Source organism: Chiloscyllium plagiosum, chromosome 14 (genome assembly GCF_004010195.1).
Source record: "Chiloscyllium plagiosum isolate BGI_BamShark_2017 chromosome 14, ASM401019v2, whole genome shotgun sequence".
In the NCBI taxonomy this organism is placed as follows: Eukaryota; Metazoa; Chordata; class Chondrichthyes; order Orectolobiformes; family Hemiscylliidae; genus Chiloscyllium; species Chiloscyllium plagiosum.
This window is the reverse complement of record NC_057723.1, coordinates 44327176-44354077: the sequence shown is the minus strand read 5'-3', so window position 1 is coordinate 44354077 and position 26902 is coordinate 44327176. Positions and strand designations below refer to the sequence as shown.

At 38.6% G+C, this 26902-nt stretch overlaps 1 protein-coding gene across 1 annotated transcript in view; it reads left to right on the top strand.

Annotated features, from left to right (window-relative positions):
- The window catches only part of unc5a (unc-5 netrin receptor A), a 579623-nt gene that overhangs the window by 352570 nt on the left and 200151 nt on the right, over nt 1-26902 (top strand). Inside the window, exon 3 of the mRNA XM_043704227.1 lies at nt 25094-25237. Coding sequence (XP_043560162.1) covers nt 25094-25237 — 144 coding nt within the window. The remainder of the gene's footprint in view (nt 1-25093; nt 25238-26902) is intronic.

Here is a 26902-nt window from a genome sequence, read left to right as displayed (position 1 = left end):
ATCTTGCCCAGAGAATCAATCTGCTTCCCAAAGTTACTTCCGATACCTGTGATGAAGGAGATTTAAACTTTTCTTTTGTCTAGAAGGCAACTACATTTGTGCAGGTCTGGAGTCACGTGTAAGGTTGGTGGATTTACTTGTAAATCAGATGAGTTTTAACAACAATTGACAGTGGTTATACAGCTACAATTAGGCCAACTTTAAAAGAAAAACAAATCAAATCACACATTTCATCATGGAATTTGAACCAACATCTCTAAAAATCATTAATTGTTTGTGCTGGCATTACCAAACTGCTACTAACTTCTCTAACCATGGCTCCCGACATAGTTTTGCTGCAAATAAAAGGTTCAGGCCAACTCGGATCGTTGCTATACTAAAATAAGAGTTACGTCAAATTCAAGGCGTCTCTGCTCATCCACTCAGTGCACAGTTTGTCAGGGAGTGTGTCATAAAAGTAATAACTTGGAGATGCTGGTGTTGGACTGGGGTGTACAATGTTAAAAATCACACGACACCAGGTTATAGTCTAACAGGTTTATTTAGAAGCAGTAGCTTTCAGTGCGCCCTCCATCAGGAGAATTGTGGACACAACCACCTGATGAAGGAGCGATGCTCTGAAAGCTAGTGTTTCTAAATAAACCTGTTGACTATAACCTGATAAAAGTAATAGATGAAAATTTAGAGGGAAATGAGTTACCTAGTAGAAAGCATGACCATTGTGACAGCTTCAAATGGAGAGAATTTGGATAGGTTGGTATGTTTGCTGAGTGCTTTAATGGAAAGAGAAAGATAGCTTGTGCGCATTCTTCAGAATTAAATAACTATGCATGCATTAACTCATTGGTTAATAAGTTTAGACTTTCTTTCTTACAAAGGTGTCATGTATTTGCATAAATTAATGGAATGCCATTTTAACAGTCTGATCATATTTTGGGCAGACTAACTTCGCTACATGTGAACACCTTCAAAATAAAGCTCCTTCTGTTCAATGATTCAGCCTCTTGGCACTTTTGGAACTTAATGCAAAGAAGAAAACTGGCAACATGGATAAAAGCTATGATCCACCAGGTCAATCATCTGATTCATTAATACAAAATTCATTCCAGGGAAGAGGTGAACAGTCACAGAAGCAGCTCACCATAAACTCCACCCAGAAGGAACACTGAGTAAGAATACCCTACACAGAGGGAAATATCTTGATGGATGGGTTTGACTCAAAGAAACAGGCAGCCTCAGGTATATGGTAAAAACAATGACTGCAGATGCTGGAAACCAGATTCTGGATCAGTGGTGCTGGAAGAGCACAGCAATTCAGGCAGCATCCGAGGACAGGCAAAATCGATGTTTCGGGCAAAAGCCCTTCATCAGGAATAAAATAGAAGGGCTTTTGCCCGAAACGTCGATTTTGCCTGTCCTCGGATGCTGCCTGAATTGCTGTGCTCTTCCAGCACCACTGATCCAGAGCCTCAGGTATATGTTGTTTTAAATGGAAAGAAACAAGACTGTGCTGAAATGTTTGTGGTTCATTGTGCTGTGCAGGCCTTTCTCTTTCTTAAAAAGAACAGGGAAACCTACCACCATGGGACCATGTGATGAAAATACAGAGAGGTTCCATTATTTTGTTTTAAGCTAGATATAATCATCCCTACATTTCTGAGCATTAGAGAGGATGCTGTGCTTTTGACCTCCTGAGGAGTCTGGTATAGCAAAGAAGCCAGGTTATATAATGTCTGGAGAAAGAGCGTAAAAATCCTACGGAACCATTTGTTACCAAATCCTTTGGTAATTGCTGATTCCATAGTTTAGATTCCACAAATGCAAATAGCATGATGAACCTGTCTGCCGGTTTATAGCAATTTTTAAGAAAGATTAGCATAATTCTGTCGATTTGGAGACAACTGAATTGATGCTCTCAGAGACAGACTGGTGTGTGTGGTTTAAGAAACAATCTAAATCAGATTACTGACCAACAGGAATACAGATTTAAAGAAAACACAGGAAATAGCGGTCTTGATGGAAGTAATTGCCAAGGAAGCTCAACTGCTACATTTGAGCATGACAGTTCACAAATGAGAAAATTCAAAAGAAGTGCTGTTATCAAACATAGTGGCTATTGCTGGTGACTGCAACTGATACATTGTCACTGAATGGCAAACCAGTAAGAAAGGAAGTAGACACGAGAGTGGTGGTTTCATTGTTACCTGAAAGTGGATCAGAAGCAGCTGAAATACGTTGCACCGCAACTCTCAAAAATTGGACGAGGAATGTACAGAGGCAAAGTGGTACCTTTAAGGGGTTGAATCAAAGTGTATGTTCAGTTATTCAGTCAGTCGAAAGATTTGTCCTCAAGTTGTCAAAAGAAGTCTTCCAACTTATTTGGAAGAATGTGCTTGGAGAAAACAACTTGCTTGCCACATTCTGAGACTGATCTAATCACAAATTCTAAAGAAACATGCTATTGTTTACAAATGAACATCTGGGAAACATGGGAATGATCTTTGTCAAACTGAAAATTAAGGTTGAGAATCAAGCAAAATGTTGCAAGGTTAGATCAGCACTTAATGCAATCAGACCAAAGACTGATGCAGAATTAGAGAGACTGGTCAAAACGAGAATCCTTAAACCTGTAAATAGGTGTGATTGGGCCACGCCTATCATAGTAATGATGAAGAAAACTGCATTGATAAGCACTTGCATTGACTTTAAGGTCAGTATTATTCTGGTACTGCGTGCTGAACTATGACCTGAAAAGGTGGACAGCTTTTCAGTAAAATTGACCTCAGGCAAATCCATCCCAAGACGAATGTAGATCCTGAATCAAAGAAATACTTGACAATTATAATGCAATGGACTATTTAAACAAAAGAGAATTCCCTTTGGAATAACCGAGGTGTGGAGTTAATTCCAATATGCTACAGGATTAAATTTTAAGTAGGTTTGAAAGTGTCCAGTATTACCTAAATGATATTTTAGTCACATGCTGAAACAAAAAAAAGACCATCTCTACAACTGAGATCCTACTCTGCAGAGTCTTGAATGTTATGGCCTAAGAGCAAGGAAAGGCAAATTGATTTTTAAAAAATCTTGCATTGAATATTTAGGCCATCTCATTGATGTTAATGGATGACACAAATCACCTTCAAAATAAAAAGTCATAACTGAGGCAACAGCACCTTAAAAACAAATCAACTACGATCATTTATGCTAAATTACTACGGCAAATTTATCTCAAATCTTGCAGCCATTTTCAAGCTGTTGCGCAGTTGGGTTAATGTGATATCATTAACCCAACTGAGAGCATGCTTGACACTAGCTGGCAAATATGGAAGGGGCACAGATATCACTTTATTGTACCGGTTTAAGATTTGATCTTAATAAAAATGTCAAATGTCCACAACGTATGTTTGGTTATTTTAACTGTTCTCTTCATCAATTATGCACTGCTATCAATTGCATCTTTTTATGAATAATTTTTGAGTAATATTGGATAAGATGAATTTTCAAGCATAGGGAATCACAAAATGTGATTATTTTGTAGCTTGTCCCAGTGAGGCAGACTTTGTTCTCACACCTCACTTGAATGATTTGAACACTAACCCAATGCAGGTCAAGCTGCTCACTGACTGCACCCTCAACAAGGGGTTTGGAGATGTTCATGAATAGTATGCCACACAAGTCAAAGATCACTTAAAAGTAATTTGAACCTCTTAAGGGGAAGCTGTACTCCGAGTAATTTTTTCTGGAATATTTGGCTGGAAGAGAAATGCATGGCAAGTTGAACAGAGGAGCAGGGATAAAGATTCCAGGTTTTCTGATGCAGTGCTAGAGGAATTAATTGTAAGGGTAAGAAGAAGGAAAGGTGCTCACTTTCTGCCAAGGGCCAGGAACCTCTGAAAAACCTCTGACAGCAAGTTACTACACAGGTTAATTTTCAGAGTTTTGTCTCAAGGACTTTGCAGCTGTGCTGAGGGCAAAAAAACCCAGTAATCTCAGGTCAATGAATGCGTTTTCACATCTCCTAAAACCCGCTAACCAACATTTTGGTGTTATTCAATGCATCATAGTTCTGTCATTCACGAGTCACCAAAATAGTTTCATGCATAACGTTCAGATGCTCACGCTGGCACATACACCAAAATTGTGTTCAGATCTGAATTCTACATTATAGGAAGGATGTGATAGCCCTGGATTTGATACAGAGGAAATTTACCAGGGCATTGCTTGGCTGGAGAGTTTCAGTTATGAAGAGAGGTTGGACAGACTGCAGTTATGTTCCTTGGAACAGAGGAGACTGATGGAGGATATAATTGCGATGCATAACGTCATGAGGGGACTATTTATGGTCCCCTTATTTTCTTCTTGGTACAGGGATCCACGATCAGGGTGCTTAGATTTAAGATATGTGCAGGAGGTTTAGAGGGGATGTGAGGAATGTTTTTTCTCACCCAGAGGATGGTGGGAGTCTGAACTCACTGTGTGTAAGGGTAGCGATGGAAACAATCATAACATTTAAGTAGTATTTAGATGTGTACTTGCAATGCCAGTATTAGAATAACAAGGTACTTGTTTTGACTGACACAGATTCAATGGACCTTTTTCTGTCTTGAGAGTCCGTGGACGATACTGCTAACTTCACAGATGTTTCCACATTGCTATCTGCATTTCTGATTTCAAGTATCAAAGAACTGCCACCTAGTGCAGCCTCAGCATGTGCAATATCACTTACACTAGACTGCTGATGAAGAAGCGCTGTCGCTTGATCTGAAACTCAAAACTGCCAGCTTAATGCTGAGAATGTGCAAACTTTGGAGGGATGATCAGCATGTCCTGACACACAGGCACAAATGAGCTGCAGCCAGGCAAGTGGCAAATGACAATTTAGGTGCCAGCACACAGGGGGACTGAATCACGCAATTCTATTAGAGATAGTTTGGATGAAGACTTTGATGGAGTGATACAGGCGAATGCTGATGATCATGCTTAATGAGGTGTGTTGGCAGGGCTGCCAAACAGCTAATTATTGAGGAGCTTGCTAGATGCTGGTCTGCAGCCAATTTAATTTACTTCACTTGATGTCAAGCAATGGCTGAAACACTGGATCTGCAGAATGCTATGCGATCTGATAAAATTCTGGCGCTAGTACTACAAACTCATTCCACAGCTTGCCACTCACTAGCCAAGCTGTTCCATTTTAGCTATAACATTGGCATCTCTCCAACAATGTGGAAATTTGTACAGGTATGTCTGGTAGATAAAAAGACAAATCCTGCTCAACTAATTATTGCTACATTAGTCTATGTTCATTTATCAGTAAAGTGACAAAAGGGGTAATCAACAGTGCTATCAAGCAGCACTTGCTCAGCAATAACCTGCTTACTGATGCTCTGTTTGGATTCCAGGGGCACCTCGTGGCTCTTGACCTCATGTCTTTAGGTCAAATATGGCCAACAGCTGAACTCCACAGGGGTAGTGAAAAAAAACTGCCCTTAACATCAAAGCTAATTTGACTAAGCATAGCATCAAAGATCCCTTGCAAAACTAAGTCAATGAGAGTCAAGGGGAAATGTTTCTGCTCGTTGTCATAATTAGTGCAAAAGAAAATTATTGTGGCTGTTGGAGGTCAGTCATTTCAGCTCCAGGCCCATCTTCTGCATCAGTTCCTTGGGGTAATTGTCCTCGACACAAACCTTTTCAGCTGTTTCATCAATGACTTTCCCTCCATTCTAAGGTCAGAAATGGAAATGTTCACTGAAGTCTGCACAACATTCAGCACCATTCATTATGGCTCAGATAATGAAGCAGTCCATGTTCAAATACCACAAGACATGGACAATATCATGATTTAGGCTAATGAGTGGCTAGTAATGTTTGCACCATAAATGCAGGCAATGTTCCTTGCCAAAAAGAGAGAACCTAACTATCACCTTTTCATATTCACCCCTTGGAATTACCATTGCTGAATCCCCCACTATCAACATTATAGGGGTTACCATTGATTTAAAAATGGAACTGGATTAGCCATTTAACTGCTTTAGCCACAAGAGCTGGTCAGACACCAGGAATGCTGCAGTGAGCAGCTCACCACCTGACTCCTAAAGTAAGTCCACCATCTACAAGGCACAAATCAGGAGTTTGATGGAATACTTCCCATTTGCCTCTGCAATTCCAACAACACTCTAGAAGCTTAATACCAAGTAAGACAAAACATCCCATTTGTTTGGCACCATATCATTGGCACTGCTGGTACCCATGTTGAGATAGTATCAATTGAAGCCAAACCTTTTCTGCTTGAACTGCTTGAGGTCAAGCTGCAAGGCCATTTGCAGTCTCTTGTACTGGCCTTTCTCTAACCATGAAGGAAACATTAGAACAGATAAAGACACCCTTAAGACCATAAGACATAGGAGCAGAAATTAGGCTATTTGGCCCATCAACTCTGTTCCACCATTCAATCATGGCTGATAGGTTTTTCAACCCTATTTTCCTGCTTTTTCCCTGGAACCTTTGATCCCCTTGGCAATCCATCTCTGTTTTAAATATACTCAATGCCCTGGCCTTCTGTGGCAGTGAATTCCATAGATTCACCACTTTCTGGCTGAAGAGCTTTCTCCTTATCTCCGTTCTAAAGCATCTTCTCTTTACTCTAAGGCTGTGCCCTCGGATTCTTGCCTCTCTTGCCAATGGAAACATCTTCCCAATGTCCAGGCCATTGAATATTCTGTAAGTTTCAATTAGATTCTCCCCCACCCTCCCAATCCTTCTAAACTCTATCATTGTAGTCCTAGAGTCCTCAAAAGTCCCTCATATGTTAAGACAGGCATCAATGCTGTGGTTGCCAAGGTCATGATTGACTGGCTAATCACAGTCTCTGGTAGTGGACCTCACCATCAACCGTGTTCTCTTGTTGTGCACATGTCAATCATCATCATACCACAGGATGAGTTCTACCTTCAGAAGCTCCGTGACCAGAGGAAAATACATGCTGTTAACCAGCTTTGCTAGCTCGTTGCCTTTCATTTGTTTGGTCCAGGCGAACTATCATTGCATAGTCGCCACAAAACGTATGAGATATACAAAGAAATATGTTATGAACTGATGTGAAAAGCCAGGATATTACAGTACTTGAAACATTGACTATTCAGCTGCTCACATTCCAGCAGACTCTCTACAAAAACATGTCAGCTAGTCCCATTCATTTGCTTGATCTCTGTAGATTTGCAGTTTTTCTTCTTCCGCTGTTTATCTAATTGGTAAATGGATGATGACAGAAAATTACCTGGAATGCTACTGTGTCCCACATCCACTGTCCAAGCGACAGAAACCGACCAGCGGCCTCAGAAACAAATCACAACCACAGAACAGATCTTTATGTCTCCCCACTTGAAAGCAGCCAACAATATTTTGGATGTTCCAGAGGTTCAGAAGCCTACTTACAATATGTCCAGTGGCAAAGTGATGTCAGGGACTGTGAAGTGAATGAATAATGACGAATGAAGAACCTGGGCCATCGAAAAAGAAACCCAAACTGTACAACTTCCACATAGAATGGGAAAATGAATTTCTGGTTTGCAGTTGTAAAAAGTAAGACTGTTTGCCTTGGATGCCATCAAAGTATTTTGATAAGTAAACGAGAGAATTTGTAACAATAGGGCACAATGATGCACAGTGAATTCAAGGAGAACTTTCCCTTAAACCCAGCATGTTTCATGCAAAGGGTGTTGATGAACTGAAGCCAGTTTTGAAAGCTCAACAGTCATTCTTTTCTAAAGCAGCAGCAAAACGTAAGGCATATACCTATGTATCATTTTCATTTACCATCTTCCGGCAAAACAAGAAATCATTCACAGATGACAAAGTGCTTAAAGATGAATGACTGTGACCACTGAAACTTTATCCAGATTTTAACAAAAAATGTATGCTGACAACTATCTGTTCCAGGGTGGCACTCTGAATCATGAATGTGTAGCAAAGGTGAGCACATAAAGCAGCACCAAGGTTCTTCAATCAAACAGTATAAAGGAGCCTAACGGAGACATGCAGATTGCAAAACAGTAAGTAGCAAACAGGATTTTAGCCTGGGGTTTAACAGGCTTGGTGCCTCCACAGTAGCAGGATGAGTGTAGTCTTTGTACAAAGTCATCATTCAGCAAGAATAACCGGATCCGAAGGATGGAATATTTCCCACTGCATTTCAATTAATCAATCGACATGATCAACTGATTGTTTTTATGAGCATGGTTTATAAAGAGATCCCTAAAGAGCGACATGGCATGTGGATATCGACAATAAATTCAAGATGTGCTTGTAAAAGACATTCCAATCAAGGAGCTGGTTTCTATCACCACTGATGGTGCACCGGCCATGCTAACAGCAAATACAATTGTTTTTGCAATTTGCAACCATGATCATGTTTCTTCTTTTCTTGACAGTTACCCCTGTATAATCTGGCAGTAAGCATGTGCAAGTAAAGTTATGCTGTTCTCTGTCGTAATGAAAGTTGTTATTAGGATTGTAAACTTGATAGGAGCAGGAGGTCTTCAATACTGCTTTTTAAATTCATACTCAGTAAAGTTAGTGCTGCTGACAGTGATCTAATTCTCCATGCTGATGGGAGATGGTAAGTCCAAGCAAGCTCCTGCAAAGATATTTCGAGCTGATGCCTGAAGTTATCATATTTTCATAAAACTGGGGCCTTGGACTTTATGATAATTAACAAACTGGTTCACCAGTAGTTTGACCTTATATCTAACACATTTAATTTTGGTTTTATCAATTGAGTTTTAGATTCCACTCAGCATGTTAGCCTGGGCCTCTGGATTATTAGTCCAGTGACATTGGCATGATGCCACTCCATCCTTTCTACACAATTTAACCAGCTAAGTGCAGATTCATATGCAATTTATTTAACTTGTGTGAAATTCAGAACACAAAAACAAAATGTAAACTAATGCTAACAATTAGCCTATTAAACCCCTGTTTGCTACTTACTGTTTTGCAATCTGCATGTCTCTGTTAGGCTCTTTTATACTTTTTGATTGAAGAACTTTGGTGCTGCTTTATGTGCTCACCTTTGCTTCACATTCATGATTGTGAGTGTTACACTGGAACAGACATCAGGTGGAAATCTCTGTTGACAAAGCCACCAAAAGTCTAAGCATCTGAACATGAGGCAAATGGCAAAAACTATTCCTTCACTGCTGCAAGCAAATGCAGGCCGTTGAACTTCTGTAACTAATCAGAAATATTCACACTAAATTATTCATAGGCATATTGGCAGGGTAGCACAAAATATTCATTGCTGTACTTACCTGCATGTGAACTTCAATGCATCTCATTTAATATGTTATAGCGCTCTGACCTCAAATTTCTCCCATGTAAATAGTTCACTTTGTTTGATTTTATTCATTGCTAGTGAAAATGCTACAAGAGCAATTCTTTGCTTGCAATATTCAGATGTAATATTTGACAAAAAAGATGTAGTCATAACATCAAAAGAAAATTTATTACCAGACTAACCTACAATAACTCATGTAGAGCTATCAACATGGCTAGTGTACAATCGTAGAATGTTCAAGGTAACAACTTACATAGGGATCACAACATAGTTAAACATTCCTTGTTGCTTAGTAGAACATTAAGCAAAGATTTTAATTATAACCCTTTGTATGGAGCTGTCTCTCAATATTCTCATCTACAAAACCATTTCTAAAGTATTTATTACTTCCATTTTACAAAACTTACAGACTCTGGTTCTAGCCTTACTGTTGGCAGGACATACTATGCTGACTTTGTTTTTAAATTATTGGAATTTGGCATTGGTCAATTGTGCACAAGAACTTTAGGAAGCTACCAGTGTTAGGCTATACACTGTTGATAGTGTGTAATCCCTTACACCCTGAGCTTTTATTTTCCACAAAGACCTGACAGGTAGTATGTTGTCAAGTGCCTTCTGGAACTCTATGTACAGAATTGAGTTTTAGATTCCACTCAGGCTGCAGGCTCCCCTTTATTCACAGCCTATGTTACTCTTTTAAAGAATTCAAATAAATTGCTAAATATGATTTCTCTTTGATATAACTATGTTGATTCTTCCCAATTACCTTTCATTTTTCAGGGTGCATGCTATAATATTTTAAAGATTCATTCCCTGTGGCAAATGTCAGGTGAACTAGCCTATAGTTTTCTGTTTTCTACATCCCTCTCCCCTGAAAAAGAGGGGTTGTATTTGCAGCTTTCCATTCTGATGGGACATTTCCTGAATCGAGGGAGTTTTGGAAAAATAACAGGATCACATTTACTAGCTCATTAACCACCTCTTTTAAAACTCTGGGTAATGTCCAGCTGGACCCAAAAACCTTTCAGCCAGATCCAAAATCTTTTCAGGCAGGAGTTGATTTTGGTCAGTACTACTTTCTTATCTCCATTTCACCACCTGATTTACTGCTACTGCTGGTATAGATTTGAATCATTTGGTGTTAAAGACAAAAAAAAATTGTTCCTTTTATACACTGTTTCCTTATTATTGTTCATTCCCCTTCCCACTTTTCAGAGTACTAATACTTCACTTATTCTTTTTTTTAAATACCTTTAAAAACTTGCTAAGTTATATTCCTAGCTAGCTTCCTCTTTTACTCCAATTTCTTCTTCTTGCTTCTTTTTTATTCATTCTCTGCAACTCTTTACATTCTAATTAATCATCTGACCCGGCAGGTTTTCCAAAGCCATATGCTTTTTCCTTATGTTTGACGTTTTCCCTAATTTCTTTCATTAAATGCTCAGTAATGTGTCCTTTATAGTGGAAACATATTTATTCTAAAATATCCCTTTAAATGTCCGATGCTAAATCTCTTTTGATCTGTCCCCTAGCCTAGCAAACCAGTTCATTCCAGCCAGTTTAGCTTTCATTCCCACACATTTGCCCTTATTTAGGTTTAAAATACTTCTCTAAGGCTCTCTCTTCCTTTCAAACTGAACGCAAATACAGGCGTGTTGCTGTAGCTGCCACCTAGGGGTGGCAGGTTAATGTGATAGGTAATCTTAAATTAGTTATTAATCCTGTAACAGTACACAACATTATGTTTAATGTACTCTGCTCTCTGATTGGATCCAGAAAATGCTACTGTGAGAAAATATTTCAAAAGTAGTCTACAAACTTCTCATCCTGCCTGCTCCTGCCAATCTGATTTTTCCAGTTCATAAGTAAATGAAAGTCACCTATAAATAATATCTCTTGTATACTTTCTCCCACATTGTGGTGTTACTGTCCGGAGGCTATTTACCACTGTCCCTACTCAGAGCATTTCTCCCCCAGTATTGCTCATCTCCGCTCAAACTGATTCTGCATCTGGATCTTCTAGATTATATCAATTAAAACTACTGCACAAATGCCATTCCTGATTAACAGTGCTATTCCTCTGCCATTGTCTAGCTTTCTGCTATTTTTAAAAATCCTAAACCCCTCAATATTCAACATCCAACCCTGGTGAAGCTGAAGCAATATCTCTGTAATGGCAGTCACATCAGTTATTTATTTCAGTGTGCATTATTAACTTGTTTACTTTGATGTGAATGGTACATGCATTCTTATGTCTTTTCATTATCTTCAAGAATCAAGTTTAGATGTTAACGTATTCCTTGTCTTGTTTTTCTCTCTGACCCTACCAGCTATTCTCAACCTTACTTTCCTAAAGTATTATTCCACTTTGTCAGTACTATTTGCATTACATTTTTCCACATTTAATCTTGTCCCAACTATTCTGCTGAAAGTCTCTTTCCATAGAAGTGTGCCCTATTGTACAATTGCAAAAGCAGATAGCCCTGCTCTCCAGCCCTCTCTCCTTACCTGCCTCACTCTGTCAAACCTTTCTGCTGTGACCAATGACCAAATCAGAAGATCCTATCTTAATAGTGTGACTATCTACTGGAACAAAGAATCCAGGTAGGTTTCCCCCTCCCTAACATGTCACGGTGTCTGTAGTTCATCCTCCTGTTCATAAATTCAGAAACTGCTCAAACTTCACTTACTGCAGATATATTTAACCTGGATCACTATAATCTCCTGGGGCTCCCTAATACTATAGCCTTGACGCCTCTTCTGTCATCTTTAATAAATGTTAAATAAATGAATTGTGTAATTTTTAAGAGGTTGCTTTCTATATATTATTAATGTTGCCACCAATTAACATATTAAGCATAACAATGAACAATTAACATATCGGGGCGGCACTACACAGCGGTTAGCACTGCTGCCTCACCGTGCAAGGGACCTGGGTTCGATTCCAACCTCGGGCGACTGTGTGGAGTTTGCACATTCTGCGTGGATCTCCTCCGGGTGCTCCGGTTTCCTCCCACAGTCCCAAGATGTGCAGCTTGGGTGAATTGGCCATGCTAAATTGCCTATAGTGTTAGATGCTTTAGTCAGAGAGAAATGGGTCTGGGTGGGTTACTCTTCGGAGGGTTAGTGAGGACTTGTTGGGCTGAATGGCCTGTTTCTGCACTGTAGGGAATCTAATCTAATCTAATCTAAAATAAAATGTAAGAATAGAAAAGATCTTAACCACTTAGTAGAGACTCACCAAACAGCTTGTTCATTTGTTTGTAGCTCAGTTTGAACCAATTCCAATCAGTATCAATAATTCTAACTGTCTCTACCTGTCTGTCCCACGATATTTGCTCATGCTCCTTTAGGTAATGCTGGCTGTCTGTCTTACGTCCTTCTGTCACTCTCCACAAGAAATTGCATTTGAGTACTTTGGCTGCTTAATTAACTGTATCAGTCTGATAACTTTACTTGCGGGACTGTTTTGAATTCTGGTAAGTTCCTCTTAAAATGGATGGTTGCTTTATCAAATGAATGAATGATTCAGTATCCAAATAAGATATGGCAATGCAATATGCAGTCAGAACTTTGGTTTCTCAATCTTGTAGTTTCATTCAATCAAAGACCTGTGTGTGTGAAAGGCAAGTTGTTTTTTACGATGAAGGTATCAATGAGGTTTATTTACCATTTAGAAATGCAGGAACATAAGAGCAGCAATGGTTCATTCAGCCAACTGAGCCTGTTCTACATCAAAATTAGATCATGGATGAACATCTAGCCCAATTCCACAGTATCCTCGCATCCCTTGATGTAATTATTCAGAAAGCTGTCAATTTTTGGCTTGAATATGCTCAATAATTGAGCTCCCATAAACCTCTAGAGTACAGAATTCTAAAGATTCGCCACCCTCTGACTAAAGAAATTCCTCCTTATCTCAGTATTAAGTGGCTTGTTCTGATATTTGACCCTAGTTCTAGATTCACTGGCCAGAAGAAATATTCAATCTACATCTACTTTGTCGCTTCTCATTCTTTGAAACTAGAGGAAAAAAAAGTCTAATTTTTTCAATCTCTCCTCCTAAACCAATTCCATCATCCCATGAATTAATCTGGTGAATCTTCATTTCACTCCTCAATGGCAAATATTTTCTTCTTTAAGAAGACTGAAACTGTAGACAATGTTCTGGGCAATGTCACCAATGTTGTATATAATTTCAGCAAGGCATCTTTAATCCTATGTTCAAAATCTCTTGCAATGAAGGCCAAAATGCCATTTACTTTTGAAATGCTTACTGAATCTATAGTGTAGAGATATCGTACTGTAATCAACCTGTGGCACAGTGGCTCAGTGGTTAGCACTGCTGTCCCATCGCACCAGGGACCTGAGTTCGATTCCACCCTCGGGCAACTGTCCTTATGGAATTTGTACGTTCTCACTGTCTCTGCGTGGGTTTCCTCTGGGACCTGCAGTTTCCTCCCACAATCCAAAGATCTGCAGGCTAACTGAATTGGTTATACTAAATTGTCCATAGTGTTCAGGGATGTGTAGGTTAGGTGCATCAGTCAGGGGTAAATGTAGGGCATAGGACTGGGTGGGTTACTCTTCAAAGGGTCAGTGTGGACTTGTTGGGCTGAAGGGCCTGTTTCCACACAGTAGGGATTCCATTCTATTCGATTCTGTTTTGCGATGTTATGACAAATCTCTGGAGCAGTGGGACTTGAACCCAGCTCTCCTGGCCTAGGAGAAGGAACACTCACCTGAGATGGTGACAATCAGGTTAAACCACCACCAGTGATCTCTCTCTAATGAGAAAGCAGCCCTGTGGTCTTTTGGGAATATGGCAACTTTACTACTATACTTACACTGCTACATGAGACCTCTAACACCTGTATACTAGCATTTAGTGACTAATGAAAAAGGACATTCAAGTATCTTTGAACAACAGGACTTCCCAACTTATGAACATTTAAGAAATATTCTGCTTGTGGTTTTTTTTTTTGCAACCAAGTGGGTAACTTCATCATCATTTACATTACATTTCATCCTCCAGCCATGTTCTTTCACATCCACTTTGCCTGTTCAGTCGCATTTATTGCTTCCTTACATCCTCCTCATAACTTACATTCCCATCTGGATTTGAGACCTCAGCAAATTTTGAAAAATGTTTGATTCCCAAATCAAAATAATTTACATAGATTGAGAATTTCATCAGAAGGAATGGTTCTTTCCAGGGATAAAATAATTTGTAAGTTCATAAAAACATTCTTGAGTATTAGACTTTTACAATGTAGTCTTGAAAGGATAGCTGTTATGTTTATAATCTCAACAATTGCATTTGGCATGACACTAGCAAGAATTCTCTAATATGCCATTTAATCTTCTGAGAGTCCTCAGTGATCCTAATAGCCTAGACAATATATTATATGGCCCAAAAAATATTACAGTGCCTTTTCGAAAATTCACACTTATCAGTAAGTGTTAACACAGATATTGTCAAATTTTCAAGATACCACAAAATCTTTTGTCATATTGCTAGTTTGTGAACAACATATATTGCCTTCCATTCTTTTCTCATATTCTAGACATTGTCCTTTGGAACATTGTGTGTTCAGACATGATTCCAAAGCACAGATAGTTGGAACAAGAACTTTCAAAGGGTGTTATGAAGGTAGTTAGATACTTGGCAACAAATGCAACACACATCCTGAATTCAGGATGTTATACCAAAGGATCTCGTCAGAAATTGATACCTGTCTGTTATTACTTGATAACCAAAATATTAATGGTAAAATGAAAATGGGGAAATCAAACACATGCTAATGAGGAATGGGCAATAGTCCATCAGGCAGTATTTCCAGTACTTCAACAACATTTTGAGCAACTCACAAAATTCCAATGTGGGGTCACTTCGATTTCAAAAAATATCTATTGGGAAAATATTGGCTAAAATGCTAAAGCACATTTATTAGTTAGAATCACAAAGATATGGTCAAATTTTGCCAGACAAATCAGGGAACTAGGGAAACCACAACTATCAAGTAAGCTTCCATTTACAAAGCTGATGCCAATTTTCTAAAACCAGTTCAACAGGGTTATAGTAGATTGTGTAAGGACCCAATGTTAAACCAGAAGTGGAAATCAGTGTGCTTTTAAAATTGAGTGATCCCAAAAAAATTCCTGAAATACTGTGTTTCATAATTTTACCAGCAAAAAATAATAGTGGAAAGTTTAATTTACATTTATTTATCATATATAAGTTACCTAAAAAAACACACAATCGGATCACTGTTCAAATGTTGTCACAAATATTCAAGAAAATAATGATTAGTTTGAAATTATATAAATTATCTTCTGGAATCCCTCAATCTTAAGGTGGATCGGAAAGGTGGCATCAAATGTTTAAAGTCAAGATTCAAGTTTGTCACGAAAGCTGTAATGATTTTTAAAAGTGATTCCCTTATTACTGTTTGCCATTAAGGATGCTCAAAATGGATACCAACAGTCCTTTTGAACTCACATATGGACGTAAAGTGAGTTTGAATTCAATTAAATTAGATTACTTAAAGAAAATCTGGTAAACCATTGCTGAGAGAAAATGGTTTGAATTTTACCAGAAATTAGCTATGTGTCAAATATGACAAGTTTCATGCAGGGTTTCTCTGTTCCTCACATTAATCCCTGAAACTCACCCTGTTATCTATGCACCATGCCTTGATAATACCTCAATTGTCCTATCTTTCCTTTAGCCAGAGGTAAAAGTACCCAGTGGATGTGGTCTATCTAGAACCCAGTGGATGTGGTCTATCTAGACTTTCAAAAGGCCTTTGATAAGGTGCCACCACTGTTTAGACCTCTCAGGATTGCCAGCACTGGTGTCTTACATGAAATACAGTTGTGCACCAGCTCAGTCCAGAAATACATTGCACAGTTCCTTTGTATAAAGGATTTCCCCAGAGCTGGTGGACAGAGGCAGTTTGGTACTCTAGATGGCAGAGATGTGCAGATCCTGGTGAACAGAATGGTACATTGGAGGGTTATACCTTTCACTCAGAACAGAAAGGGGAAAACACATCACTAAATTTTGTCAGGCTGCATGAAGATCTGGAGGAGTACGCAGAATGCCACAAAAATGTAAATGTCCTTCCTCTTTCTGTGAGAGAGGGGCTCGATGATCTACTCCTGTTCCTATTTCTTCTGGTCTTAGGGTCTCCACCTTACTCTCAAGCATCATGTTCCAGATGCCACTTTGTTTTTCCTCCTGTCATCATTAGTTTTTTTGAACAAATTACCATAAAAACATCTCCTCACGTTCTTGAATCTTCCATTATTGGAACATTGTTTCCTTTTCTACCCTATCTAGACCCCTGATGAATTTGGAATAGTCTGTCAGATCTCTTCTCTGAAGAACCTATATTTCTCCAAGCAGCATAGTCACACCTTCTCTGATCTTTGTGCAATTTTGAAGTTTTGCCTCCCTGGAACCATTCTCATGAAGCTTTGTCTTTTTGTTATCTGACACTCACTCTATTTCTGTTACTACACCCACATCCCATCAAAGCTCACAATCTATCACTCTGTCTCTTGCAATCAACATCATTTTCCACATGCTCCCATTAACCCTGCATGACCTCTGAGCTGCTCACCTGCTCGGACACCTTTTCCCCTTTACCCCACCTGCACCAGCACTAACAGCCATGCCACTGACTTTCATCTTATTTGATCTCTCCCTTTGTCTCAATCCAGGTGAAAATGGCCCAAAAAATGGCAAAAAAATGCCAAAACAGGTGTTGACATGCCCAGTCTTTATCTCCTCAAATTCTAAAAGGAAAAAAATTATTGCATTAATGATAGAACTGTGACCATTTATGTGAAGGCAACATTTCCACATCATGCAACCAAGTAAAAATCCTTGTCTATGGCCACACTCTTCTCCCATTACACCACTGTGAATTACACTCTTAACGTGCCTTGCTTCTACCCTTATTTCAAGACTCATTCTCTTATCTCCTGTGAAATCTGTGCAACCACCACTTAGAGGGTATCCCCAGAAGAGATCTCCTCTTTCACCTCTGAGGAAGAAGCCACAGATCCCTTTGAGGATGGACTGACAACTTGACACTTACTCCCTCCATCAGCTTAGATACTGACATCTTGGTGGGTATTTTATACAGATTAGAGTAGGAAGCACATCCTGCTGTGCACTTCATTGCCACATCTCCATAGTTATTAAAGGGAGAAACGGCCTGCCTCCTCACATTTGGAGGACTGCTGGGAATGAGGCATCTACTTGTCCTCAGTCAGCAAAGAATTCATTGGTGTCAGCAATTAATGACTTCGTAACCACGCATGGATTGATTCATAATGTTGCAGGATGTGGTCAACAGTACATCTGACACAAGTGATCACAAGTCTATTTTACCTGTAACATGTGGACGTCTGTTTAATTCTATTACTCCTTTGAAGGTCCTCAAATCGGAATCTTCTCCTTCACAGAATAAAACACATACCCCAACCATTCTGGGTGTGGTGGTGACCATTTTCCTCTCCGTCACACACTTGCTATTTAAATGATGATAGAAGCAAGCTGCAGTTGCACTTTACAGATTGAGTCACCGACTCAGTCACTCAATTTAGATAGCAAACAAAATCTTCATATTCCCTTCTGGTTAGCTCTGATTGTGAACCTGACTGGCTTTGATTTTCTGTACCTTCCCGGCTGATCCTTGATTTGACTGTTTATCTTCCGATTTCAACACCTGAGCCCCAGGCATACCCTCTTGACATTTATTTGACAGAACCCCTAGGACTGACTGTGAGCCAATCCCCTGATTGACTTGGATGCACATTTCAAACTGCTTAATGACTAAACTCACGACTGATCTTTGGACAGCCCCTCTACTGACTTACGGAGATTGCTCAGAATGCTTATGTTAGACCTGCTGAGTGTGGCCCACTCCATGGATCGTAGTGACATGGAATCTGATTGTCCTAAGCAGTTGACTGAATGAGTCCAAACCGTGAATTGATAGGTGATGCTGCCCCTGACTCTCTGCTGGCTCCCCAGGCAGAAGGACCTTTCCCTTGATTCGGCATCTTAGACTTTGAAACATGGCTATTTGTTTGTAATATATGTGCTGTGTTTGTTGCACTTGCTGTTTGCACATAATGCAAATGTGAAATTGATGTTGCGTGGTGTCTCACAGCAATATTTCCACTCCCTTGATCAATGACTGCTTACAACCATGCCATGATGTGTGGCTTTGTTTCTGTGCTAAACTGCAAGACGGGAGCCTTTAAGTTGCGGCAGAGATGGCAAAGTGCACAAAGACAGAGCAATGTCGGCTTGCTATGAGCATCCAAGTAAAAGCAAATGAGAAGTTCTGAGATGAACCCTGTTCAGTTGGCTGCCTGTCATTGCCTTCAAAGTTCCTAGCAGCAACTTTGCAATGAGAGGTGCCAGTGCACTTTAAAGTGCAGAGTTGTATTGTTAATGGATTGGAGGTGTGCCATGAGGATGCAGCAAGGCTGGTGCCTGCCCTATATCAATACCTATGGATGACAACATGCAGGTATTTGCTGCTGATGGATTGTGCCCAGGGATGTTGGGGACTGCTGTCCAAGATGGAGGCCTGGAGAAGCAGACAGTGAGTTGAGTCATCAGGTACCCCACTCTGACTTTTATGCCAGAAATTGGCATCATCCAGTTTTTGTCCAATTAGTAGGAGAATGGGAAGCTACATATCGATGAAGTAAGGTTAGATAATAATGACATGCAAATTGGTTTCTCACCACTAAGTATTGAGATTCTTGTCTCATTGAACAAAATCTGGTAAGGTAATTGGACTTTTTTTTTCACCTTGACGTTGAGAATCACATTTCTATCAATCACACCCTGCAACTGACTTTCCAATGTACGTGTCATTCAGTGGCTGGGAGGATATTACGTTTTATTTCCAGTCCATGTTTTGGGTTTCAGAGGAAAAGTAACTAATGCATGTGAGTTCAGCAAAAAAAAAAATTGAAGAAAAAATGAAAGCAAGAGTAAATGAAAGGGCCAAAGTTTGAAATTTAGTTCCTAGAGATGAGGTGTTAGTATTGTTACCTATCCCTGGAGAAGTATCCAAATGAAGGTTCACTGGACCTTATTAAATCAAAAAGAAAATCAATGAACTAAAGTACTCCAGACAGAAGAAAAAAAGTAGCATGTGTGCTATGATTGACTACGTCAATATTGAACTGAATCCTGTTGGCTGGAGCTCACCTGTTTTGAGAATTCTGAAACCAGACAGGTCACAAAGATTCTGTATTGATTATCACAAAATCAATGCAGTAACTAAAGTGGATTTGTATTCCATTTCAGGATTGAAAAACTGCATTGAATGAATTGGATATGCATGATTTGTCACCAAAATTGACTTGCTAAAAGGGTTTGACAATTCCATTGACTGGTAGGGCCAGAGCAACATCAGCTTTTAAAGCACCAGATGGGCTTTATCAATGTAAAGTCATGCCATTGAAATGAAACAAAAAAAATGCCCGAGCAATGTTCCAATGATTAACCAATAAAGTCATTGATAGACTGTGTAACTGTTTGGCTTACATTGATGATTTGATTATGTTCAGCAAAACCTGGGAAAAACATTTGCAGCACTTGACTGAACTGGTGATAGGTTATAAATGCTTAAATTTCCTATAAATCTGACTAATATTGAATTTTGTCAAAGCAGAAGTGACCTAGTAGGGCCACACTGTAGGACAAGGCAATAATAGCAGCTCAAGAAATGAAAGCAATTTTGGATTTTTCTGTGGCTAAAGCAAAACACAAAACTTTGTGACATTCTGGCTTTTGTGGGTTTTAGCATTTGTTTGTCCTGAACTTCAGAACTGCTGAAGTTCTTTTCAGAAATTTGCTTTAACATGTTGGTTAGAGAAAGTCAAAACATTTGAATGGACACAAGAATATCAGATTGCATTCAAAAAATTGCAATCTGTGTTGCCAACAGTATTGGTTTTAGCAGCAGCAAATTATGAGGAACCTTTCAAAGTGGCTGTTGATGGCAGTGACATTGGTGTAGGTGTTATTTAATCAAAGAAGATGAAATGAGGATCAAACTGTCAACTACTTTTTGAAGATAAGTTATTCTTGTAGCTGCAGTTACAATGACAGTCGATCAGAGGTGTTAATGTTAGGTAGCAATATACTTACAAATGTGAGCTAAGTTTACAATGACCCGTATGCTACCATTATGCCTTTTGAAGATTTTCTTTTTTGTTTCCTTCCCACTCCATGCACTGTAATGGGTTATTTATGGCTAGGCGATTGATACATTTAAAGTTTGACTGTAACATCAGTTGTAGAGATCCAGGAAGGTCCTGGAAGTAGTAAGCACTCTGCTGATGGTGAACACAGGATAGCACAAGATGGCACTAGTCTGCTCAAACAAGCACTCCAATGGTAAGCAGATCACTGTGGTTCTGGAAATTATTTCCAATCTACTGCTGGAAGTACGTCCAAACTGATCTTTTTGTCTATTCTCTCATGATGTGCTCTCCTACTGAGCTCGCCATTCTGATGAGTTGAGAACTGATCTTGGTGCAATTGCGAAGTTATTAGCCAAGGAATCTTCAGATCATAAAATATAAAAATAAAGAATTGCCCTCAATTTTTGGGGAAAAAAAAACTTGCCAGGGATTCAGCTTTGTTGTGAGAAGAAATTGAATCATACAAGACTTAAATCTGTTCTATTTATAATTTCTAAATGCATAATGGAGAAAAATCTATCTGGATATGATTATATTTCATTTGAAATAAAATGATTTCTGTTTCTCACATTAGCTATTTATCTTTGTTAGAATATGTAATTATACAGAATATTATGGAAGGATTATGTCAAAACAGATTTTAAAACAGAATTTTAAGAATTTGCAATGTCTTCATATTGATCAATCATACAGTAAAAAATATGAAGTCGTGCAGTTATTATACTCAGTGTGACTGTCTCTATGAATCAGTGTATAATTCTCTGTATTCATTATTCAGTATTCATTATACTGTTTTGAATGTTGTTAATTGCTCATGAAGTGAACATCAATCTTCCCAAGATATACGAAACATATGGTATATATAATCACAAAATGCACCAACAAGATGCATTTACTTGGGATTCTGAATGAGTGAATATGTGCCATTTGTTAGAAAGCTAAGTTCGTCTTTTAACGGTGGATCTTCATTCAATTTTTTTTCGTACTTTCTCCTTGAAGCATAAAATTGCAGCTGGAGTGGGAGGAGAATGCCATCAGAAGAGAATGTGCTCCCACTATCAGGTCACAGAAACATAGCTTTGTCGGAACTTCAAGGAAGTTAAGTGGGTTGCCACATAATGGGAAACATATCATTGTACAGGAGAGGCTGTTCAATAGGGACAGGAATAGAGAGCTCATGTGGAGTGCACAAGACTCTGAGCTCTGTCATTTGGCCACAGATGCTAAGCTTTGGGAAACATCCACAATTAGGACAATTCTGCAGTGACATCAGACAACATATAAGGTTCTGTCAGCATTTCCAAAGACTTTGCACATCTTTTAAAGGGATATTGGAAGAGTCTATCTAAAACATGAGTGCCATGATATCTTGGGAGTTTGCACTAATGTCTACCTCCATGATAGGCATGTCCTCCTGCACGAAGAATCAGTTCCAGAATTCAATCAATGACATCCTGGTCTTCATCTGCCCACTCAGTTTACCACATGGAGGAAAGCTTTGTATTCCTGTTCAGTGAATTGTACCACATTGCTCTTCAGATCTTGGCTATCCAAGAAAAATGCTTGGATCCTGAAAAAGAAAATTGAAGAAGTGAATTTTCTGCTGAAGATACTCCTACTTTATTTCAATCCCATGTATTTTTCCATTCTGTCAGAACCCCACGGTTTGCTTTCTCGGCTAATGACAGAGTCAGCCATTGACATGTGCATGTGGCACCCTCGCAGACCCCAGTATTAGAGGTATCTAGCGCAAAAACTGCAGCTATCACAGCAGGACAATGTCTGTCATGGGTTTCTCTAGCAGCTAGGTGTGTGGCTGTCAGGCTGTTCAAGTGAGTGCTCTTCACATTTCTCCTCCTGTAAGATTGCTCCATGCTGCGCAAAGTTTTACAAATAGTGGACCACTAGCATTCCAGACACCCTTGCTGCTGCATATTGAAGGGTGCCACCAGATCTGTCTAGGCATCTAAATCAATGGCATGTTTTCAAACCTTTGTTATTCCATTTGAATTTTTCCTCTGCATCTCTATTTTTCCTTTATGGGCCTCATTGGCAACATTGGGGAATGTTGACTGTTGAGGGAATGAGATCTCTTCCAACAGATTACTGGTATCCTTGAGGGTGCCTAGACTCCAGATGTCTATATTCCTTGACTACAGTTCTGAAGGAGGGTCACTGGACCCAAAATGTTAACTCTGCCTTTTCTCCATGGATGCAACCAGACCTGCTGAGTTTCTCCAGCAATTTCTGTTTTTGTACCTATTTTACCCAATTTGTTTGTCTGTCTGCATGAATATAATGGGCAATTTATAAAGGACTTGGAGTTTTAATGAGTAATGCTATATGCTGATGGTTTGTAACTGCTTACCTTGAGGTAGACTCTAATTACTTGTAATAAATAATTAATCTTCTTCAGTACAGAAACCTGGTCTGTGCTTTCCATAAACCTGCATCTCAAAGACAGGTAAACTGGGGAACTTTTGTGATGACTCCAGTAATAATGGGACTCAATTTTCTGTGCAGTATCCCAGTGAATCATAACAATAATAACTGTTCAAAAATGCTATTGGTTTGAGAGACTTCAACGTGTGCTCTTTAACCGGATGCTGTTCGCTCAGCAGATCAGAAGTACAAGGTGGAATTGAGGGAAGGTAACTGAAATGTTATGATAAGTGCATTTCAATTGCATGGCAAAAAAAAAATCAGTTGTTCAATTCCAAATGAAAGGATATATTCCAGACACTTGTCAAAGTATTTTCAAAAATGTAGACTACAATGTGATGGAGGGTTGATAGACTTATATGAAAAATGACTTTGCCAGAACCTTTAAATTAGAAGAACAAAAGCAATGTATTCTCCTGATTTAAAAAGAAATTAAAGATGGCTTCATTTCGTTGCTTGAAGAGAATCAACATATTTATGTTGCAATAAGTCACAACAGCATACTGTGTGCTGTATTCAACTTGTATCACTTTTGTTTGTAAGGAAAGAATAAAATAAAAGGTTTGGTTCACTCTTTTAGTTCAGGTATTCTAGATACTGATCCACAGTCAGTGAATTAACTAGTGCATCTGCAACCTGATGATATCTTTGATTTTTGACATAGTATTAATCAGAAATATTTCACAAGTAAGTGTTTTTTTTCCACCTAATAATGCTCTCTTTTCATCACAACTTGACAGAATGGCTGTTGCATGTTGTAGAACTGGAGACTGGTATAGTTAGTGACAGAGCAAAATCTAGTAATGATGTTTTAGGGATCATTTCATTGAGGGGAAAGTGTTCTGTAATTGAAAATTAGCAAAATCGATCAAGTTAGAAAGCTTGGAAATCAATCATTTAATTCATGTTGTTGTGACTTATTGCAATATAAATGTGTTGATTCTCTTCAAGCAACTAAAAGATGTCATCTTTGGATGTATGTTCTTTTACTTTTGTTAGTCTTTTCTTCTAATAACTGCATTTGAAAATACTCTTATCAGGATGTTTAATGCATACATATACAGAAGGTGTGGCATGGTTGCTCAATGGTTAGCATGCTGCCTCTCAGCATCAGAGACCTGGGTTTGATTTCACTCTTGAATGACTGTCTGTGTGGAGTTTGCACATTCTCCCCTTGTCTGTGTGGGTTTCCTCCCACAGTCCAAGGATACGCAGGTTAGGTGGATTGGCTGTTAAGTTACCTATAGTGTCCAGAGATGTGTAGGTTAGTGGATTAGCCATGGGAAAGGCAAGGCTACAGATCTGGGTGAGATGCTCTTTAGAGAGTTGGTTGAACTTGATGGGCTGAATAGCCTGATTCCACACTTAGGAATTCTATGAAATGAAATTGATAGTTAATATATTCCCATTTTCTGAATATGGAGTTGGGTCATTTTTTTGATCAAGCATTTCTTTAGCTCCTCGCAGCCAATTAAAATCTGGTATAAATTCATTACTTTTTAACTCAGTGATTGATTGTAATTTATTCAAAACTAAATAGATTAACATGTCATTCAAAGTTTCAAAACTAAACAAAACTGAAGCAAAATGTTCATCACAATTTTATAACATAAAAATGTTATCAATTCAAAAATGTTTATTAAATGCATATGATCTGAAAATCAGACTTCAATAACCTCTGTCATCTATAAAATCTTGACTCTGAGGTAGAAGAAAAGCAGAGTGACAGCATGGAACACAACCACCTTCCAAGTCACAAACCATTTTGTCTTATAACGTTACAACATCTCTTTCATCAATAGATCAATGGATAGATCCAGTTTGGCAATGATCCAAAATCTAAAAGCAATTTAAAAAAAAACTCACTTGAAATATAAAATGCATGAAATGATGTGAATGTCTGCATGAAACTATAGATTTTAGGTCCAAATTCTCCAGTTGATGGACAATCTTTGAACCTCCATTGAAGCTGTGTTTAATCCATTATTGTAACTCACATGACTCCTGACAAAACCGGTTAATGCTGATGTATTGAGTTTTTGCTAATGTAATTGTTACTGCCAACAGGACTCCCAGTACTACAAGTTCGAACTGATATTTCACGGCAGCAAGTAGAGAAAATGTTTGGCTTAGAAGAATATTGGTGCCAATGTGTGGCCTGGAGTACCACAGGCACTACTAAAAGCCGAAAGGCGTTTGTCCGCATTGCATGTGAGTATCCAAACTTTATTACATATCAAAGTATGTTTCAGGACTGCCAAAATTTGTAATTGTGTTTTTATAATAACTTTGTTAGTTCAGTCAGCTATAATCTTGCCTACATCAGAAATTTGTTGAATTAGGTCTTTCATTTCAATGTAAGAACATATTCTGGATTTATACTTTAACATTGCACTGAAGGAGTTTACTTTCTTCAATATGCTAATATTTTGGATGCATTATTAAACCAGGGTCTCAACTTTACATTCAGATAAATGGAAATAATTCTCTGGCAGCATTTGAGCAGAGGAACTCCTTAATACTCAAAAGAAACTTCTCACAAATAACATCACTATTCTTCTAAGTTGCTGCTTCTGAAATGCCATTATACTTAAATTAGTTGCAGTATTTGGCTAGGTAACAACATGATTGCAATTTTAAAGTACTTTATTGTATGTGAGACACTTAGGGACTTCCTGGGCATGTGTTAACACAGTAGCTTTTTAAATGGAAATTGTTTCTTGCAATCATTTAAAGTATAATTGAAAATGTTTAGAAGAATGATTAGTTAAGTTCAAAAAAGTAATTGTAGGATTGTTTTCTAGCTTGGGCTGTTGTTTTCTGCTCAATTAACCTGAAAGCAACCAAACACAGAATATAAGATTGAAGAATTTTAAAGTGCAAATTACTTCCAATGCAACTCCAGTTCTTACAAACGTGAAAAAAAACAGTACCGTCGCAAAAACTAGTTCCACAAAGCGTATTGGTCCCAAATTAAATTAATCACCGTAGCAACTCTTCACTAATTGTGCCTGCTTATAACCATTAAGGAAGCTCTGAATACAAACTGGTTCTTTTAGGTCCAAAGGCACTTCAGTGCACATTTTACAAGTTTTTTAAAAAATTTCGTATGACTTGGTTACTATACATCTCTGCAAACATTAAATTGTTTAGTCTGGTTTTTAAAGTCAATTTCAGTTATTCAAATTTAGATTATTCGTGGCGGTAAATATATACTTGGCAATGTGAGAAACTGTTGGCTGTGTTACTGAAATTGCACCAGCCAATATCAAAAAAAATTAATGCAAATGTTATAGTAAAACTATTAGAGACTCAAAACACTGCCTGATTGTGCTGATTTATTAGAGCCATAGAGTCAGAGAAATGTACAGCATAGAAACAGAGCCTGCGGTCCAAGATTTGACATTGGTCAGTATGTAGCTATTTTAGAATGGAAACTTGTGAAAAAGAGATACCACTTGAAACAACTGAAATTTTGACCACAATTTACACCTCATGTATTAATTGCTTTGCAAGGGTGAAAGTTTGCCCCAGTACCCAAAACCGCCTTGCACGTCAAATGTTTCATTCGCAATGCATGATTTGTAATAGATATGTGTATGCAAGTAGAAATCCTATTCTTATGCATGATGGTAGGTCTACAAGCAGTTAATTTACAGATATTTTCTCATCAAGCTGGTCAGGGATATTATCGCACATCTTAGGAGCAAGCAGGATGGTAACCTGGATCAATGGTGCTGGAAGAGCACAGCAGTTCAGGCAGCATCGAGGAGCTTCAGCAAAATCGACGTTTCGGGCAAAAGCCCTTCATCAGGAATAAAGGCAGAGAGCCTGAAGCGTGGAGAGATAAGCTAGAGGAGGGTGGGGGTGGGGAGA